General features: G+C 49.3%; 1 protein-coding gene across 7 annotated transcripts in view; it reads right to left on the bottom strand.

The window, feature by feature from the left end:
- Positions 1-1,678: 1,678 nt before the first annotated feature.
- The window catches only part of PASD1 (PAS domain containing repressor 1), a 103,668-nt gene continuing 85,332 nt past the window's right edge, over positions 1,679-20,014 (bottom strand). For 3 of the 7 annotated variants that reach the window (XM_039717278.1, XM_039717279.1, XM_039717277.1), the window contains exons 11-22: positions 19,426-19,532; positions 16,680-16,827; positions 14,439-14,520; positions 13,196-13,319; positions 12,441-12,541; positions 11,480-11,566; positions 10,385-10,543; positions 9,706-9,891; positions 8,696-8,901; positions 7,851-7,943; positions 7,199-7,400; positions 5,813-5,983 (exon numbers count right to left, since the gene is read on the bottom strand). In XM_039717278.1, the coding sequence (XP_039573212.1) occupies positions 5,813-5,983; positions 7,199-7,400; positions 7,851-7,943; positions 8,696-8,901; positions 9,706-9,891; positions 10,385-10,543; positions 11,480-11,566; positions 12,441-12,541; positions 13,196-13,319; positions 14,439-14,520; positions 16,680-16,827; positions 19,426-19,532 (1,666 nt within the window). Of the gene's footprint in view, positions 5,984-7,198; positions 7,401-7,850; positions 7,944-8,695; positions 8,902-9,705; positions 9,892-10,384; positions 10,544-11,479; positions 11,567-12,440; positions 12,542-13,195; positions 13,320-14,438; positions 14,521-16,679; positions 16,828-19,425; positions 19,533-20,014 lie in introns of all 7 variants that reach the window. The other 4 variants (XM_039717280.1, XM_039717281.1, XM_039717284.1 and 1 more) reach the window with 3 other exon arrangements.

Raw genomic sequence — 20,014 nt, 5'->3', positions numbered from 1 at the left:
GGCCCAGCTGGCAGCTTCTTTCTTTTGGAGCCTCTGGATCATGGGCTGATTGTCTGGGGAGAGGTCAATTAGCAAGTGCCAGTGATTTCCAAGGAGTGTAACCCAGAGGTGTTTGCTGAGCTGGTACCTCAGTGTACCATAGGCTGAGCTGTGCTTGTGCCAGAGGAACTCTGCAGTTAGTGTCTAGCTTCTTACCTTCCCTTTCCTGTTCCAGCTCCTTCCATCCCTATTCCAGACAGGCTGGCTAACAAATAGATGCAGGTTTAGCTGGGGCTGGTGGAGCTAGAGCAGCAGCAGCTCATTCCCTTCCTTCACTCCTGGAGAGTGATGCCTTGACTTCAAAGCCCTGCACAGGCAGGGACAGAGATCTCTGTGCTGTGCTGCTTCTTGGCCAGGTGAAGTTGGTGATACAGAGATGGCCCCAGACTCCCATCACATCACCTGAGGGTGCTGGCTGTGCACATGAACAGGAAGCAGCTTGGTTAAGTGAATTGTTGTGTCATTTCATTCACCTATGTTACTTTTTTTCTATAAGTTTCCATGAAGTTTTCTGCCTTTATTTTCAGGTTCAGTCATAGGAAATAAATGAAGCTGCATCATTCAGTAGAAAATAGACAGCTGTAGATTGCTACAACTGCTGATGCTGTTTGTCCAGCTTGACAATTGCAGTGCCTGCTGCAGTGTGACAGGGCAGCTGTGTCATGGTCACCCTGCAGCACTGGCAGTGCCTGTGGGGGACAGTGCACAGTCTCCTCGTGGCTGGGCCATGTTCTGTGTGCTGAGATGCCTTTTGTCAGAGCTAACCCGTAGCTGGGGACACAGCCAGCAGAGCTGTGATGTTCTGGTGCTGCCATAGGGAATGTGCTGCTCTGGAGCCTGACTGCTCCCTGTGCTCTGGGTGACCAGTGACAGCCCTGGCCCCCCCAGGAACTGCCTGCTTGGCCTCTGTGTGCCCAGCTCGGGGCTTGGGCATGTGGGGGGAGGGGATAGCTCACATAAGAAAAACACCAGCTCTTTCCACCATGGGGGACAACTGATGGTAATTAAACTGGTAGCATTTTCCAGGACATGGAAGTGGCTGCTGCCATGTGATACAGAATAATCACTTTCTGTTTCCATCCATTTCTAAAACAAGCCACTTGTTCATCACTCTAATGGCTAAATAATAGTGTAATTTTAAAAGAGTTTGCTACTGTAGTGACTAAGAAATAGCTGTGTGTTGATTTTATCAGAAGTTTCTCATCCAATTGTACCATACAAGGTTCTTGATTGTGATTGCTGTTGTTATCTGGACTAAAACAGAAGGAAATACTCTGATTTGTTTCCAGAAAAATAGGCTATTTTGTCTTTTTTGCTATAGCTTTGTCACTTTACCAAGACGGCAGCACATGTTTGTGCTGACAGATTGGCTTTTATACAATGTGTTGTATGCAGAGGTCCTGTAAGACAAATGGGGTGTTAAATAAAATATTGTTTCCCTTAAGTAAAAAACCCCTGTGTTTGAGGCATTATTATTTCCTGTGATGGCCTGCTCTGGAAGTTCCTTCAAGAGTGTTGGTCATGTTAAAGCCACATGTAGTCAGTGCTTTGAAAAACAAGGAGCAAGCCAAAGCTCCTTTCCTCCCAGAAGAGGAGTTAAAATGGAGACCTGGATTTTGAAGCCTGAGCTGGCTTCAGTGCTGAGCTGCTGAGTACTGGCACTTGCTTTGTCCATCCAAATACAAACACAGTGTGCAGACCCTGATGCCCTGTTCTTTCTAATTTCTGTGTTGCTCCTCTTGCCTCTGGCACTGGTCACAGCAATCCCCATCCTTGTCCTGAGCCCCGTCCCTTCAGCTGTCCGTGCACATGGACACAGTGGCTGCTGCTCTTAGGGACCAGATCCCTAACAGCCCCACACCACCCAGGGAATAACAAGAGTACATAGTGTGTAAGAGGTCCTACAAGTATTATTTTATTTCTTCTTAATTTTTTTTTTAAATACTATGTACAGTCTGTTTAAAGCTTGTCAAAATGCATGGGCTCCCATTCAATGGAGCTGTGCAGGGACATAGATTCAAAACAAGAATAAAATCTTTACTGTTCATCTTCATAAGACACTTACTTTTTCCCATTACAAAATACTTTTAAGAATAGTAACATTTATAAATGTATTTATATTCAACATCATATAAAATAAACCAAGATTTATACTCAATTCTAGAGTTTTTCTTATTTTCTTTTTTTTTCTTGCATGGACTATATACAATATATACAGTAACTTCTCATTGTGTTTGTCAAATCAGCCTGATTATACCCACCAGGCTTTAGCTTATATGTACAAATATGCTAAAAGTGCAAGACTTTATTATTTAAAGCTGCCTGTGTTTTCAGAGGTCTGGAATTGTGTGGCCTATATATATTTATATAGAGATATACATCTGCATACATATAAATGTATATTAAAAATACGTATATCTATATATAGTTATGGTATATAGGTACTTGTGTACTAGAAAACCCCAGAACATTTATGACTGATAGGTCAACACCAACACTGGAGGCCAACCCTGGCTGCCATCAGTCACATCCTTGCCCTCTGCTTGTCACCAAGTCACACTTCTGTTTTCTTGTAGGAGGCTGGGGGAGTGAACCAAACCCACCAGCAACCCTCAATTCCAAATGAGTCATAAAAGCACAGGCCATAGCTAACACCGAGGTAAACAAATACAAATCAACCTGAATAAAGAGATTTTTTTTTTACCCATCTATTTTTTTGAGAGTGACAATATAAGGCAAAACCCCCCTGGCCCTGACTCAGCCTTGTCCTTGGCTGGAGGCAGACTGAGCAAAGGCCCAGCACGCCCAGAAAGGGTCGGTGGGATTTTGTCCTTTGGAACATGTTGAGAAACAAGGCTCTACCCGTGAGCAGTGCCTGGGACTGTGCAGCCCCCACCCACCAGCGAGACCAGCCTGGGGGGCTCTGGGAACAAGGGGGCACATCATAAAGTGCGTTTTAGGTCTGGTTTTAGCAAGGCTGGTCTAACATGTAAACATCCTCACCAAGCTCCTGTGCTCCTCGCTGGGAGCTGTGAGCAGGGGCTGTGCCCCAGCCCTCTGTCCCTGCAGCCCAGCTGCCACCAGCAGGGCTGTGCCCAGGGCAGGGCCCTGTCTGGTGCACCCACTGCCCCCCACCTCCCCCAGAACCCCTTCCCAACCCCATTTTTTTTTTTTTTGACTTGCTGTCAAAGCCACAGCAATGCCAGAAAACTGCTCTGCCTCAGCTCTGTCCCTACCAAGCCCTGTTAAAAAATACACCCCTCAAGCCCCTGACCCCAGCCATTTGATTGTCACCTGCCATGGCTGGGCTGTGTGGTGGTGGGACACTGCAGACCAGCCTTGGGGATGTGTTGGGGTGATGCAGGTTTAATGGGGAAGCCAGGGAAATCACAGCCTTTCCCTCCAGCCAGCCACCCTGTATCACAAACTGCAATGCTGGAGCCCTAACACAGGTATATGTTTGCCTCCCCTCCAATGCTATGTGCCAAGGCTATGGTGGGAAAAATTCCCACAAACAACTCCCAAAAATACAACCCCCTCCTACTGCATCCTCATGAGCAACCCGGCCGCCTTAGAATGGGGAAAGGGAGACCCTAAAACTAATAGTGCTTTAAAAACAAGTGTTCCTATCCTGCAGGCTCTGTGCTGGCCCTTCCTGCAGAACAAACCTGCAGAGCAGCAAAGCTCAGGTGTTAATATTTCAGCCCCAGATTGCCCCACAAAGGCAGGTGTTCCCAATCCCACTACCAGCAGCGAGGTGGCCCTGCCCCATGGCTCTGCTGTAGCCACGATTTCTCCTGGTTTGGGATGGAGGGGCTGGCTCAGACTGTGTCCAAGAGCCGCTGCTTGGCTGCCCAGCACCCAGGGCCTGCATGTGCTGGGTGGGCAGGGCCCAGCCAGGGACTGTGCTGCTGACAAGGCACGAGCCCCAGCAATGGACCCCAGGCTGTTGGGCAGCGCACTGCCTCCATTCTGAGGCCAGCTGCATGCCCAGAACGCCGCCTGTGGCCAGCTCTGCAGCCCAGGATCCATCGTGTCTGGTAGCCCTGGGAGCTGTGCATTCAATGTCCCAGTCAAAGCCAACCCTGCAGCTGCTTCTGCCCAAGGGAGGGGACCCATGAACAGCCAGGGGTTGGCACAGCTTTGTTCACAAATCCACCTCTGCCCTGGCCAAAACACCAAAGCACCCTAGGGCTTTGCACCAGTCCCTGAAAGCTCCTGGCTGCCCCAGCTCCAGCAGCCTGTCCCCCTGCCACTCCCCCAGGCAATGTGCACAGCAAAACCCCATCCCCTGGCCCAGGAGGAGCTGCTGGGAACAGCCCTGGTGCACCAGGGCTGGAGGAGCCCTGCTGTGCCCTTTTCTTGAAACACAGGGCTGCTGGCAGCTGCTTGTGCCACAAGCTGCTCCACCAGTAACACCAGGAACACCAGCTGCTGCAAGGGGCCTGAAAGAGGCTTGCAGAAGGAAAAGAAGGAAACAAAAAACCCCCAAAACACCAAATTTAAAAAAAAAAAAGGCAAAACCAAGCATTCTTTACTTGGTTTCAACAGATATTAGGAACTAAACATTAGGAACTAATTCCTCTCTAAACCTTGCTCTGTTTCCCAGCTAGATCTTTACTGCTAGATGGACCTGGTCCTAACTACCCACTGCCTTCACTGCCTATCAAAGTTTATAGTAATGGCCAAACCCATCTACATTTGGGCTCTAACAATGCCCAAAGTTAGTACTCAGCTACTAACACTCCAAAAATGTACTTTTAAATTTTTCCTTTGGAAAGACACAAACAGTAGGGACACTTAACTATACACCCACTGAGGAATAAACTGGCTTTTCAATTCATAAATATAAACTTACAGTTAAAAAGTGACAATTTACAAAAATACAATTTATTGCTGACCCTACGGGCTTGTAACATCGTGTGTGTTGTGATTATATATTTTGGGTTTGCCAAATTGAAACATGACCTAGCAAAACCACAAAGTTTGCTGTCATATGCTGTTCTATGCATGTTTGTTTGTTTTTATGAATAGAAACATTTACAACTACATCACTTGAAACAAAAAAAAAAAAAAGGAGTAAAGATTCTTTGTCTGTAACCTGAAAAATATTTGGCTACAGGGAGTAAAAACCATACAAATTTATCTTCACGTGTTAACCAAAAATAAAACATGACAAATATTGAACTAGCTGCGATGTGAGCTGGTATAACAACAGTAAGAAATTCAGGCAAAAGTGGTGTTATGTAAATTAGCAGCATTATCCAAACTCCTGGAAAAAAAACCTGCGGGACTGAGGTATAGAAAAAGGAAAAAGAATTCACAATGGACCTACTACAGCAAAACGAGTTATGTACACGGTAATCCAATGGTGTCCTGTGGACTGGTACAGTCTATGTGCTCCAAATGCTGGGCTTAAATTCACAGTGACTTTCAGCATTGAAGTCCTGAATGGAAAAAGGTTTTTTCCCATTGCAAACTGAGCTTCATGACGGCCTGATACCTCCCCTCCCTGCAGCGAGAAAGCCACCGCCTCCAGTGGCACCGCTGGGCCAGGGCACACCCTGCTGCCAGAGCAGCACCAGGGGCTGGCTGCATGGAAATGCCAACAAACGAGGCCCTGCAGCCACGCAGCCCTGTCAGACCATCCATCCCTGCGGGCACCACGTCCCCACGGAGCCCGACCTCTGCCGTGCCGTGCTCTGCCATGTCGTGCCGTGCTCCCGCGCGCCGCGGCTGCAGCCCTGTGCTCCTCGTCTCCCAGAAGCCACTCTCAGGGCAGCTGCATCTCGGGCAGGTCAGGCAGGTTGCAGGGCTGGCCCTGCGTGTGGTGGCTCTGCTGCTGCGGGTGCAGGAAGTAGCTCAAGGGGTTCTGCTGCGGGGTGTGGGGCGGCTGGAAAACGCGCGGCGTCGGAGCCCCGGGCACCAGCTCAGGACCTTGCATCTGTGGGGAGACACAAATCTGAGCAGTCAGACCTGCCCCATCACCCAGCTGTCCCTCTCGTGCTGCAGGGCTGGTGCTGAGACTCATGCCCTGCACTGTGTGCACCAAGTCCTAAACTGGAGCTGTGCTCCTCAGGATGCTGTTGCTGTCAGCAACACCAAGAATGCCTGGAGAGCCAGAGGGAAAGCAGGACCCATCTGTCCCAACAGGCTCCTGGGAGCCCAGCAGGAATGGAGACCTCCAAAAGCTACTTGGAGGTACAATCTGCAGGATGTGCAACTTAAATCTTTCACAAGAAAGATCTTCAGACAACCAAGGAAGAGGTTCTAGAGTAACCATGTACTTGCCCATGCTGGTACCTCAAAGACCTGGACTTGCTGTTAAAGGCACTGTGTCATCAAACTCTGGTTTACTGTGGCCCTGGAGCTATTTATCTGTTCCAGCACCATCATTCTGCTGTCCACACTGCTGGTGCTCAGGACAGCAGTGCAGCCCATGAGGACACACCCAGAGCAGGGACAGCTCCTGCCCACACTTGCTGACAGCAGCGATTCATTTCCCTCTTTAAATCCAGTCCTGCTGTGTGGCTGCTTTCACCCTACTCCTCTTGCTTTCTTTTCTATCTTTGCCTGGAGGACTGTAACTTAACCTCTGCCATCCAGGCAAGGCTTGGAGAGCGTGTTACTGATGAATTATTAGTTTCAACAAGCCCTTTCCTTGGTGGTGTCACTAGTTCAGCATGTAATGATGTAAACTGTGTGCTAAAAAACAAAAATCACCTCGTCCAGAGATGTGTGTTGGGAAATAGCCTTTTTTTAAAAGAAAGCCGTGATGGCAGCTGATAAAAACCTTGCTATGATGAGATGTAACAGCAGGAGGTATGTTTTCCAAAGATCTTCTATCTCATCATTTTTCATGACTACAGCAAGCTTCCCACCAGAGCTCCTCTGGATGAAAAGCTGTGTTTGAAAAACTGGGTATTTCTTCTGTGCACTGTGTGATAACAGAGTTTGTTAGAAAATATGGCCTTGAGCAGGTGCAGAGTCAGCCTGGAAAGGCTGAACACCTGGCTGTGTGGAGATACAATGCAACAGAGGATGTGCAAAGGCCCTGACCAGGTCTGATCAGCCAGATAAACCCCATTTCTTCCAAAAACCCCAACCCATCCCTAAGCCATCCCTGTGCCTCCTCAGAAAGCTGCTGCTGCTGCCATACCTGAAGGTAGAGGCGGTGCTGCTGAGCCTGCTGCTGTGGCCACTGGTGCAGGTGAAGGGGTGTGCTGGCCTGGTGGGAGGCGAAGCTGCTGTGTGGGATCACCAGGGACGGGGAGAAGAGGGGCGGCGGGGCCCGGGCGCTGCTGCAGCTGCCTGGCTGCCCCTGCGCCGGGGCAGGCAGGCTCTGCTGCTCGGCCACAAACCTGCCACGAGGAGGAAAGCCAGGTGTGAGAGCCCCACCAGAGCCTCCCTCAGAATGGGCACTGGGGAGCCTGGAGCAGGAGCCAGCCTGGAGCAGGGCTGGTCAGACCTTGCAGAGGTTGGTCCTGATTCCCCTCTGCCCACCAAGTACAGACTAAACTACTGAAAATTAAGGTTTTTAAGATTGTACATTTTCTCCATGTCTTGGCCAAGCATTTTATGCTTTGCAAAAGCCAGGAAATGGTTACTTTTTCTTTCAATGCACTTTATTTATCATAAAGTTCTTTGTAATTAAAAAGTATTCTCATCTTTCTCCTAACTGGCTAAACTTTTGTTTCACTTCAGACTGAGACTGTTTGTGTTTGTGTGACCAGGTGTTTTCATGTCTTTTTCAGTGCCACAAAGTGTCCTGCTAAGACACTGCAGGAAGATAAGGGCCAGCAGAGACTCACTTTCCTTGCTGCCTGCTGGCACTGCTCTGCACGGGCTGGCAACTGCTGTTGGCTGCGGGCATCATGGCTTGGATGGACTGATCCAACAGCATCCTGTGGTGGAAGGCAAACAGAGCATGGTCAGGGAAGGGAGAGGTCCAGGTTCCAAGGTCCTGTCAGTCTCTAGAAACAACTCCTTGAAAATCCTCCATGAAAGCAGGCAAACTTTGAAAAAAACCTTGAAACCTTGAAAACAAGCTCATGAAATAGGATGCTTCTTATCACCTCACACCTCTCCTGCGAATATACGCTGGGAAGATTAGGATTGTTGAGATTGGAGAAGAGAAGGCTCCAGGGACCCCTTATAGCACCTTCCAGTACCTAAAGGGGCTAAAAGAGAGCAGGAGAGGGACTTTTGACAAAGGCATGGAGCGACAGGACAAGGAGGACTGACTTTAAACTGACAGAGGGCAGGGTTAGATTACTCTATGGAAATATGGAGGATATGAGGCCCCTGATGATACAGCAGGATGTGCCCAGCACCCTGCCTGCCTGCACACGGGCTCACCCCACAGAGGGAACAGTGGCCCATGTTCCATCCCCACGTGTTCCATCCTCATGTGTTCCATCCTCTCGTGTTCCATCCTCTCGTGTTCCATCCCCACGTGTTCCATCCCCACGTGTTCCATCCCCACGTGTTCCATCCTCACGTGTTCCATCCCCACGTGTTCCATCCTCTCGTGTTCCATCCCCATGCTGGCTGTGGCATCCCAGTCCCACCACCCCGAGCCCAGCCACGCCTGCCCTGCTGCCCAAGCACTCTGTTTTCTGTCAGTGCCCCGGGTGGCCCCAGCAGGCTGTGGTACCTGAGGCTCCTGTCCTGGCTGTAGTCAGCCGGGGGCTGCCTCTCGCTGCGGTCAGCCGGCGCGGCTGCGGCCACGGCGATGGGCTGTGCCTGGGACAGCACCACGGGGCTGTTGTAGAAGGGCACTGGAATGCTCGCCTGCCCTGGCACGCACGTTTGCTGCCCTTGGCTTCCTCTCATTGGGTGCTGCTGCTTCTGCTGCTGTACCTGAAATGAAGACATGGGTATCCACCTAAGTTTTAAAGCTCCCTAATGGAAGGATAAAATAAGCACTTACAGTGGGCAGATGGGGAAAGGAGAAGGAACAACAGGATGTTGTCCCTGAACACAGCAGTAGGTGCAGTATTTCTATTCAAGACCACCAACCCATTAGCATTTGGGGTTGCAGGGCAGGTACTGGCATCCCCAGACAGTCTTTTGAGAAATTAGAGTGCAAGGGTAAGGGCACAAAAGGCTTGAGGAGGAAGAGAACAGCTTAAGAGGGGAAGTGCAAATTTGAAGCCTCCAAGGAAAGCATCTCATCTGTCCTTTAAAGGAGCAGTTTTGGCTTTTTTATTTTTGAACAACTCAAGTCTTTCCCATCTTAATAGTGGATTTAGGTCTAGTGGTGACAAAATTGTTTTTTCAAAGCTGCCTTCTGAGACTCCTCAGGCAGAGCAAAAGTAATCTTTTAAAATGATACCCACTCCTGCGTTATGAGAGCACAACTCTCACTGGCTAGGAATAATGAGCACTGTGTTGTGAGAGCCCAGACCTCCCATTCACATCCTCCCCAGGCACCAGGACAGCTCCAGCAGTCTCTGGGGGGTAAATGCTTTTTGGCTACCCGTTTTTTATCTTTACAGTTGAGTGACCTTGCTCACAACTGACTCCTGACAGAAATCCCTCAATGCCAGCTACGCAGTAAAACCAACAGGAGGGGATGCACGGGACGGCGGGCAGGAGCCACAGGGCAGACAAGCACTCAGCAGCTGGAAAAGCGGACGGTGAGGACAAGGAAGCAGCAGTGACCTGGGGGGCTGTGCCACAGGGGTCCCTGAGGAGCGGGTGCGGTGCCAGCAGGTGGGTGCTGCAGTAGTGCTTTGTCCCCGCCAGGGCTGGCTGCGGTGACCTCTTGGGCGCGCCCTGCGGCGGCCTCCGGGCGCTGGGCTGCTGCACGCTGCTCACGATGACCGGGATCGGCGGCTGCATCAGCATCTTGGGGAGACAGAGGCACAGCAGCTGTTGGCTGTACTGCCTGGCAGAAATAACACTGCGGCAGTGTCTCTAAATCCAGGGGCAAAATGAACCGTGGGTAACAGAAAATCAGATGTTAGCCTGTGTCAAATGTTTATTCAGAGCCAGGAAGGTTCCAGCTCCATTGTGCCTGCTGTGTTTTGCAGGAGTGGCAGTGGGATTCAGCAGCACTAACCAGACATGGAACAACCAAGCTCTTTTGTGCACGGGAGACTTTGGATTAATTTGGGATTGCTTTACTTAAAGCACAGAAATCACTGATTCAATACTCAGCCAGATATTGACATCACTCATCTCTCGGGAAACACCACTCCCACAGCTGAAATCAAGTTACCAACTTGTCAAGAGTTCATTCCCAAATGCTTCTGCCACAGACAATTTTATTACTGCTCTGTGTGCTCAAAGGAAAAGCAAATGGCTGGTGAGTGTTGGGAGCACCAGGGGCAGCAGGTACCTGCAGGTTGGAGTCCTGCACGAGCTGGAGCTGCTCCTTGATGACATGGAGCTCCTCTTGCTGTGTTTTGATGTCAGCTTGCAGGATGCGAGTCCTCTCCTCCAGCTGCTCCTTCAGCTGGTGCATCATGCCCAGCTGGGTGGGGAAATGGTACACTGGCTGCAGAGAACAGAGAAAAGGGACACACAGTAGGACCAGTCCTGCTACTCACATCCACAGCAATGCTGGATTCAGAAAAATGACTGCTTTTCAGCTTTTGCCATAAAAAATATGATGCTGACAAAAAATGGCAATTGCATATTTAAGCAAAGTGCCAGTGCAGTTCCAGAGCAGCAGCACATCTGCTTACAGTGCCTCCCTCCAGCTGTTGGTCTCCACAATTTCTGCATAAATGAAGTGTCTCTACATGGGACTCTCCTGTCCCCTCAGGATAACACCCTGCTGGTCTGGGCCCACTTATGTTCTGTGGCAGACACTGCATCCAAACCCTTGCCACACCTCCTGGCTGGGCTTTCAGTTGTGCTGCTGATGATATTTGGCAGATGCCAGGCCCAAGACAGGCTGCAATCCCACCTGGGGATCCACCCTTCACACCTACACTGGCCATTTTCAATCTCTGTTTTATAATCTGAGCATTTACTGCACTGATATCAAAGTCTTGTAAGGATACACCTTGTCATTATGATTTATGACCAATTTTTCTTGGGGTTTTTGGTTTCTTTTCTTGTCTTTTCCTGGCCTAACTCAAACCTTCCAAGACATCCCCTTCCTCTACTAAAACTCTTCAGCATTATATCAGCCTGTAGGTAGCTGCTAAAGGTTTAGGGAGAAGCCTTCAGCAGCCCACAACACTTTTTACAAGTGTAAACCTTCCCTATGCTATTTCTTTGGGTGACCCACCTGCTCTCTCTGCTCTCTGAAGTAAGTGGTTGCAAAAAGGTTGTTGCAGGTAAATCTCAGCAAAAGAAAGGGCACAGAAGCCTTGTCCCCACTCTGGGATGAGCCAGCAAGGACGTGAGGGCAGTGAACCAAAGCCACCTAGGCTGCCCTGCTGACAGGACACACCAGTGCACTTAACAAAAACAAACCACATACCATCACAGGGTGCTGAGAGGGCACTGCCAGCTGAGCCACGGGGTGCTGAGAGACAGGCTCACCATGGGCTTGAGGAGTGGCTATGGCCTAGAAATGAAAACTTTGCCTTACTGCAGGTCCATAGCACCTCCAGTGCAGAGCTGGTGCTTTAACAGCTCATACCAGGGATCAGCAAGTGCAGGGAATTGGACAACTGAGATTGGAGATCTGAGGATAAGTCTGAAGGGAGAATTTAGGTTCCTGCACGCCCCTGATAATTTCAAGTCCTTGGTGTCAGCACCCATTTTGGATAAAGGCCATCTCATGTGTACAAACCCCAAGAAAAGAGGGTTGGTGGTGTGAAAAGGCATTTAGCCTGGAGGAGCAAACTGAATCCTGAAAGAAGGCAGCAGAGGAGCCTCCAGCATCTCTCCACCAGGTCTGCCAGCCAGCGGCACTCCCCAGGAAGCCCCAGCACACTCAGAGTGTGGCATGCAGCACCTCTGAGGGTGAGCTCAATGCCTGTGTTGCTGTTCCACCGCAGCCCCAGCGGGTACTGCCGTGCAGCACTGACCTGGGCACTGCCGTGCAGCACTGACCTGGGCACTGCTGGGGCAATACTGACCTGGGTGGGCACTGCTGGGGCAGCCCTGACCTGGGCACTGCTGGGCAGCGCTGACCTGGGCACTGCTGGGCAGCACTGACCTGGGCACCGCCGGGCAGCACTGACCTGGGCACTGCTGGGGCAGCACTGATCTGGGCACTGCCGGGCAGCGCTGACCTGGGCACCACTGGGGCAGTACTGACCTGGGCACTGCCGGGCAGCACTGATCTGGGCACTGCCGGGCAGCACTGACCTGGGCACCGCCGGGCAGCACTGACCTGGGCACTGCTGGGCAGCTCTGACCTGGGCACTGCCGTGCAGCACTGACCTGGGCACTGCCGGGCAGCACTGACCTGGGCACTGCCGTGCAGCACTGACCTGGGCACCGCCGGGCGCTGCCAGCCGCAGCGCTGCCTTGTCCCCCGCAGCCCCCGGCCGGCTGGGCGTGCTGGTGTCCGTGCGCCGCATGGACGATGTGGCTGGAAGAGACACCCACTGTCACACAGGCACACTGCCACCCTGCCCGGGCGCCCGGCTCAGTCTGGAATCCACCCTGCAGATGGGCACCGACCCAAGCAGTGCAAAGGGGGTGCTCAGTGCCCCTCTAGGGGCAGTTTGGGTCTCTGCCCCTCTATGTCCCCCTGGCTCTCCACCTGCCCTGCTGGGCTCCCTCCTGATGCTCACCCCTATTCATCCATGGGTGTATCCAGATGAGATCACTCCCCACGGCAAGGAAAGTCCTCTGGGTTTCCTCCCCATGACCCCACACAGACCACCTCAGCCATCCTGCAGCCTCCCTGGAGGGAGGAGGGCACTGATGGGAGCTGGGATGGAGCTGCCAGCAAGGCAGGCATCCTTCTGTGCTCCTTCTGCAGGGATTTCACATCAGACACCCCATAATAAAATGATATTATCCCAACATAAAACTTTGGTCAGTGAGCTTGGTTCAGTCAAGCTCGCGAGTCCCCAGAAGCACAGCGAACAGCCAGGACCCCCAGCTGGTGACAGGCCATGGGAACCGGCTCTCACGCAGGGTTAAGAGGGAGAGGCGGCAGGTGGCCGTGCTCTGTCGCTGCTCTGTGACTTGTCACGACCCCTCCCAGCCGATCCCCGGCCCTGCCCCGAGCACCTACAGGTGGAGTCGGACAGGGTGGTGTGCGAGGAGCGCCGGGAGCTGTGCGAGGACAGCGACACTCCCTCCCGGCTGGCGTCCTGGCTGCTGCCGCACTGCCCCACGTCCAGGTAGCTGCTGTGGCTCTGCGGGGAGCAAAGACAAGCGGTGACACCGTCAGCAGGAGGGGACGGCCCCGGTCTGCAGACACAGCGGCCAGCCCTGCTCCTGCCCGGGGAGTGCTGCCCATGCCCGCACTCTGCTGTGCCAGCCTCCTCCCTGCCCACAGAGCTGTGGGCAACAGCGAATTCGCTTTTGTCAGCCTCTTCCTGCCTGAGCTCTTCAGGGGTGTCACTGGTTGGCTGTGGTGCACTGGGGGGTACACCGTCAGCAGGAGGGGACGGCCCCGGTCTGCAGACACAGCGGCCAGCCCTGCTCCTGCCCGGGGAGTGCTGCCCATGCCCGCACTCTGCTGTGCCAGCCTCCTCCCTGCCCACAGAGCTGTGGGCAACAGCGAATTCGCTTCTGTCAGCCTCTTCCTGCCCGAGCTCTTCAGGGGTGTCACAGCTGGTTGGCTGTGGTGCACTGGGGGGTGGTGGCAGGAGGAATGAATGAAGGTGGCAGAAGGTCCTACCTGGGGAATAGTTTTATCCATCGAAGAGATGGAGAGAGGTAACTGGGAAGGGACAGGGAGCAGTGGTAAGTGTTGTCCCTTGCCTTCCCATCTTCATCTGAGCATCAGTGATGAGCTGGCACAAGCAGAACAGGTACCCCGTGGTACTGCCCTGCTCCTGGATGCTCTGTGCCTTGCTAAGGGTCACAGGTACAGCAATCTGGCCTCTAGCCCCAGCTCTACTTCTCTGCTTCTGAGCTGAGGTGGTTTAACCTGTTGTTTGCGTCCAGGTTTTAACCTGTTGTTGTGTCCAAGATTACAGGGACCAGAACAGAGCAATGCAACTGCTGCATTCACAGCTACTGTGGAATCAGAGAATGCTTGGTGTTACAGAGCACCTAGCTCCAGTCCCCCTGCCAGGCCACTGGATCAGGCAGTTCAGAGCTCATCCAGCCTGTCCTAAACCAACAGGGACAATTTGGAGCCATGCACCAAAAAGCTTCTTAGGGCCTGCCTGAATCATGACCCAGTTCAAGGCTTGGAATGAGATGGGAGTAAAGAAAATGGAGAACAGATCTTTTCCTCCGATTGGTAAGCTATTACTGAGTTTGGTTTAAACATCTGCTCATCCAACTGTGAAGAAACATGGTACCTTTAGAGAAGAGGATGCCAATTCAATTGATGACTCTTCCAGGCCAAGATCTCGTCTTCTCTCAGCCCGAACTTCTGCATAACTAAAAGAAAACCCAAAAATAAAAAACAAAACAAAACAAAACCCAAAAGCAAACCCCAAACCAAAAAAAACAAAACACCCCAAACCAACAAAATAGCTGCATAACTAAAAGAAAACCCAAAAATAAAAAACAAAACAAAACAAAACCCAAAAGCAAACCCCAAACAAAAAAACAAAAAAACCCACCCCAAACCAACAAAATAATATTTTACAGCTTCTGTGCAGGTATCCTACCACAACAAGTGTACATTCATTTTCTAGCCTGATGGTGATTAACAAGCATCCTTTTTTTTTTTTTTTTGCATGGTAGTTCAGTGATCCCTATGACAGTGCCTTGGGCAGGTCCCTCCTTCTGAGGGTGCACAGAACTGTGCATGCATCAGAGTTAACATCCTGCACTCCAGTGGAAGCTCCAAATACAAACAGGCAGCTACTACACAATGTGAAGTGCAGGAACCCCTAAAAGGTGTCTCTGGAATTGTATCTTTTATTTCTTTACTTTTTTTTCCTCTGAAAGAATGAAATATTTACAGTAACAAATGCCCCATGACTCACCACTGGGACAAACTGGAGAGGATGTTTCAAAGACTCTCTGAGTGCTCATGCATCATGGGCACTGAGAGCTGCCAGACTTTAGGGTGATGAAATATTAATGAGCTGCAACCTTTGTGGGAGGCAAGAGAAGTTGCTGAACCAACCTCACTTATATAATTGTGGTAATGAAATTTCCTGAAAGAGCATTTTAACTTGTGTGCTTCAGTAACATACTTTAAGCCTTAACTATCTGAGACAGAATTGAACTTCAAAATCTATTTAGGACTACATTGTTAGGTTTAAGAGGCACTGGAAGCAGAAAGAAGAAACAAGTTCATGCACAATAAATTCAGCCCTTAAAGTGAAGCTGAATTCCCTGAAGGATGGCAGAAGTAAGACAACTGAGAAGTAATCTCTCTGTGTAACATTTGCTTATGCTAACACTTCATATTGTAGTTTATACCTCAGATCACAGAATCAACAGAAGTTGGGTTGAAATGGACCTTAAAATTATCTGGTTCCAAGCCCTCTACTGTGGGCAGAACACCCTCAACTAGACCAGGTTGTTCAGGGCCCAGCCAACCTGGCCTTGAATATTTCCAGGGATGGGGCAGCCACAGCTTCTCTGGGCTTCCAGTGCCTCACCATTCTCATGGGGAAGAATTTCTGCCTAAGATCTAATCTAAACCTATCTCTGACAGTTTAAAGCCATTTTCCCTTGTTCTGCAACTCCTTCTCCAGCTCTCTTGGAGCTCCCTTAGGCATTGGAAGAGGCTCTAAGGTCTCTCTGGAGCCTTTTCTTCTCCAGGCTGAACAACCCCAGCTCTCTTCCCATCTTCATGGCCCTCCTCTGGCTCAACCCATACATTTCACATTTACATTGCTCTTCCAGATGTTTGACAGAAAAAGAGGGGGACCAGAAAAATAATTGATTCTTGACACTACAAAAATACAGTGAGCAATAAGTTTACTCAAGTTAATAGGGCAAACCAGTGGGTCACTGTTTTTTCAAGCCCTTCAGAAAATACATTCTTACTCTTCACACAGTCTTTTTTGAGATGTTTGTGGTAATCCAGCAGATTCCCCTCCTGAAGGTGCATTCACAGAGCATCCTACACATGCACTGCCTTCCAGCACGGGCTGCAACTCAGCACAGGCAGCTTCCCACTAGGGGGGGATCCAGGGCTGGATTTGGGTGAGGAATAAGGCCAGCAAGCCAGCAGCTAACTTCAACTCATAAATATTTAAAGCCCCGATCAAAAGGTTTTGTAGAAGTTATATGATCTCATTCATGCCCAGAAAGATATGTCTGATTCCCAACAGCTTTAATTCTTTCTATGGCCATGTCATCACTAGGGACAAAAGGGGAATGTAACACTGATAGATTTAGCCAAAGCTGGCTTCCAGGCTTTTGGCTCAGTTGCCAAAAAAAAAAGGAAAAAAAAAGAGTAAATAGGTAAATGAAACACATATTCCCTGTCAGAATAGTTTCATGGAATTACATATCAGTTTAGTGTGTCAGTAGGCACAGCAAGTATTTGGTTACCATGAAACAGAACTAGAAAAAGCAGTGGCTGAACACAGACATACATAACACACTGTGAAGAGTTTGGTGCTTGCTCCTACCTAACTACCAGGTGAGTGCAAACAATGAACTCAGGCTTGGAGTTCCACTGGTGGTAGGTGATGTAGTAGTGTGTCTGCAGCCATATCCACTGCTGCCCTTTGGTCAGGAACCGGTAGTAACAGGATTTTCCTTTTCCAAACTGCATCACTGTTTAACAAAGAGAGAAAGCAATTTATAGCAAACAGGGATTTTATGGTGCAAAGGTGAGCTAATCACCATTCAGTCCCACACCCCTCTCCCAGACTGGGGCAGTGCTAAAGTGGCTCTTGAGCTTTATAAACAGGACAGATGATACATAACCATGTACTCAGCCTTTGTCTGGGGTCTTTCCTGCTGACTTTCAGGAGTTCCCTTTGCTATTTTGAGATTTCTCTTATAACTGGTATAATTATATAACTAGCTACATTCTCATAACTTATGGGTTCCCTGAAATAAGCATAAATAACATTAATTAAACAAATTATTTGCCTTTCATTAGTACATAAGAATGCATTTCAAAGACTGAAGATGTGAAGTAAGAATCCTAATAATTCAAAACACAAAACAAAAAGATAGTGGAGTTTCAACTGAGAACTTTCTTTTAAGACCTGGCCTACTCCAACCTGGTATGTATTATCAGGCCATGTCCAGAAAAATCTCAGGCGTTGTAATACAACTGGAAAACAGTGAGGGGAACTACATTAAATAACCACATTAATTGTTCCAGACTGCTGGGAGTACAAAATGAAACATGTTCACTTAAAGTACCCACAATTAATGAAAAGTAAAAGGTAAACATGATTTAAGCAAACCCATTTCACTTGACAGTACACAAGATGTCTGCCCAAAGTGTCAACATGACAAACAGGAACTTAGCAAGCCACACTAACCCAAGTGTTTTTTATTCACTTGTACACCTTTATTTTGTTAAAATATCACGACTGACTTCTTCAGTGATCCCATTAACAGTTATGGGCTTTAGATGAAGCCCTTACCAGACATTTTCTGGCTAACATGACATGCTGGGGATCCCCTCAGTTCCTAGTCCTGGCAGACATGTCCTGAAGCAACTTCTCTAAGTCACTTTACTTTGTTTCCCTGTGCAGCAAAATGAAAAGATCCTTTCCTAAAGGTGTGTCGTGAAAATATTCTAATAGGTAAGAGGAATGCCTGGATGACAGAGATGCAGAATATAAATCATCAAATTGATTCTCTGCCGAATTATCTGACCCACTCTCAGTACAGTTTGTGTCTATACCAAACTGCACATGCATTACCAAAAGGCCACTGGAATCTGAATTGTCTTTTAAGCAAACAGCACTAAGAAGCACTGTACTTGAGAGCAGTTAAAATGCTCTGTTAATGTTCACTTTTGCTGCATTTGACACAACTTGTGTGTCCCCCTGTCACAGCCTCCTCTGCTGCACCAGTGCCTTGCAGGGCAGGGCAGAGCAGCCAGCAGGGAAGTGGAGCAGGGAATCTTGACATGCAGAGAAGTATTTTTCCCCATTCTCTTCCAGGTCCCTCAGCTCCTCATGTATGTAAGTGATAGAGGGTTTGTGGTAGAGATGAGGGTGCTTTGCAGCTTTTCTCCAGTGGGCTGTGGGGCTTCTTGCTGGAGTTTCTTGGTCCCAGCCTCGTGCTGCTCTGCATCTCAGAGCAATTACAGCATCCTGCTTGCTCCTCTCTCTGGGGTGTCCTTGTTTCCTTTGAACAAAACACTCTGCTCTCAAGTGGAGATAGCAGAGAGACAGACAGTGTCCCCCACAAGAAACCTGTAAGTAATACTTCTTAGCAAAATACCTGATTACCTAGATGCATTTTACAAAGTATTGGTTATTTTTCATTGCAGTGCCTGGCAATGAAAAATCACCACAGGACACACATAACTCTGGCTCAATATCTCAGTCTGAAATGCACCCAATAAAATGAAAAAATGTGGGTCCTGGGGATAAAGCATCTGACATCTGGTAGGATCTGCACACTGACTAAGAGTAGACCCCACCTGCAGACACCTTCTGCCCTTCCTCACGTCAGCTCCAGCCTCAGCAGGACACTGTTCTTCAGCACTGGGCTGCACTGCCATGGAAACCAGGCGAGTTCTCCTTCTGCCCTGCCTCTGACAGGCCACTCTATTTCTCCTTGCATGAAAATAAACTTCATGGGCCTTCTTTGGTGTTCACACATTAGCCTGAACTTGACTCTTCTGCTTTGTTGTTTTCCTTTCAGGTTGACCAAACATGAGCCCTCTTCACCCACAGGGAAACTTCAAACAACACTTTTGTATGTAAAATAATTCTGAATCTCCAGAAGCATTTTACTAATGAGTAAGCGAGGTTCACAACACCTAATTGCACAGGCAGGCAATCCAAATGATGCTCTCAAAAGGTGTTTTGGTGAGCTGAGCCTCCTGGTTAACTCCAGAGCCCAGGAGAATGGCAAGACCCCATGAGCTGTGACAAATCAACAAAACTCGCAGGGCAGAGCGGGGAGAGTTCTGACTCTCAGTGTTTTAATCTCATTTCACTCTGAGACAGCCTGTGCTCAAACAAGGTATCTGCCAATTTAGGAACCTGCACTAACAGCTCCTGATCTGAGGGAATTCTGCAGATTCCAACCTCCCAGGTAAGTTGTGACAGTCTGTCATGGAAAGGGAGAGTTCCTGCATGTCCCTGAAGAAGAAGCCTTTGCAATGACAGTAAAAGGTTTTGCACAAGTGACAAAGGAGATCAGAGACAGACACATTACAGAGGTAGGGCAACTTACAGTGTTCATGGCACCTAGCAAGCAGCTCCAGGTCATCTGCGTGGTAGTAATCATACCCTGACGTTCCCAGAACCTCAAAGGGTAAATATCCTATAATAGGTGGAGCCCTAGAAAGGAAGCAAAGGGCAGGGAGTGAGCACAAAACTTGACTCTTTGACATCCTGGCAGATAAGCTGTGATACCAGCAACAAACACCATCATTCACTTGGCAGGGAAATCTGGAGTGGGTTTTCATGTAGGCAGTGATGCATCTTCACATACAAACAAAAAAACCGACTGCGAGGGAGAGGTAAAAATTGAGAAAATGAAAAGGTGTGTGTTTACTGTTTCACAGCCTATTCATTATGTGGGTGTAGAGAAAGGCATGTACATATGTGAGTGACTCAATTCATTAAGGATGCTTGTGAGACAGCTTGAGAAATGCTATGGCTGATCCTGCACATAACAACTCGGAGCTAGAGTAAAATTATCCAGTAGGTTGGATGTAAGTGTCATCTGGGTAGTATCTGTGGAAGAGAGAATAAGTGGGAAGCTGCAGTGTGTGCCAGGACCAGCTTGGGAAAAAGTAATTGCTCCCCTGGAAAAGCTT

Source organism: Passer montanus, unplaced genomic scaffold (genome assembly GCF_014805655.1).
Source record: "Passer montanus isolate IOZ18808 unplaced genomic scaffold, ASM1480565v1 scaffold38, whole genome shotgun sequence".
NCBI lineage: Eukaryota > Metazoa > Chordata > Aves > Passeriformes > Passeridae > Passer > Passer montanus.
Note: the sequence above shows the minus strand (reverse complement) of the source record. Positions and strands in the feature narration are given on the sequence as shown.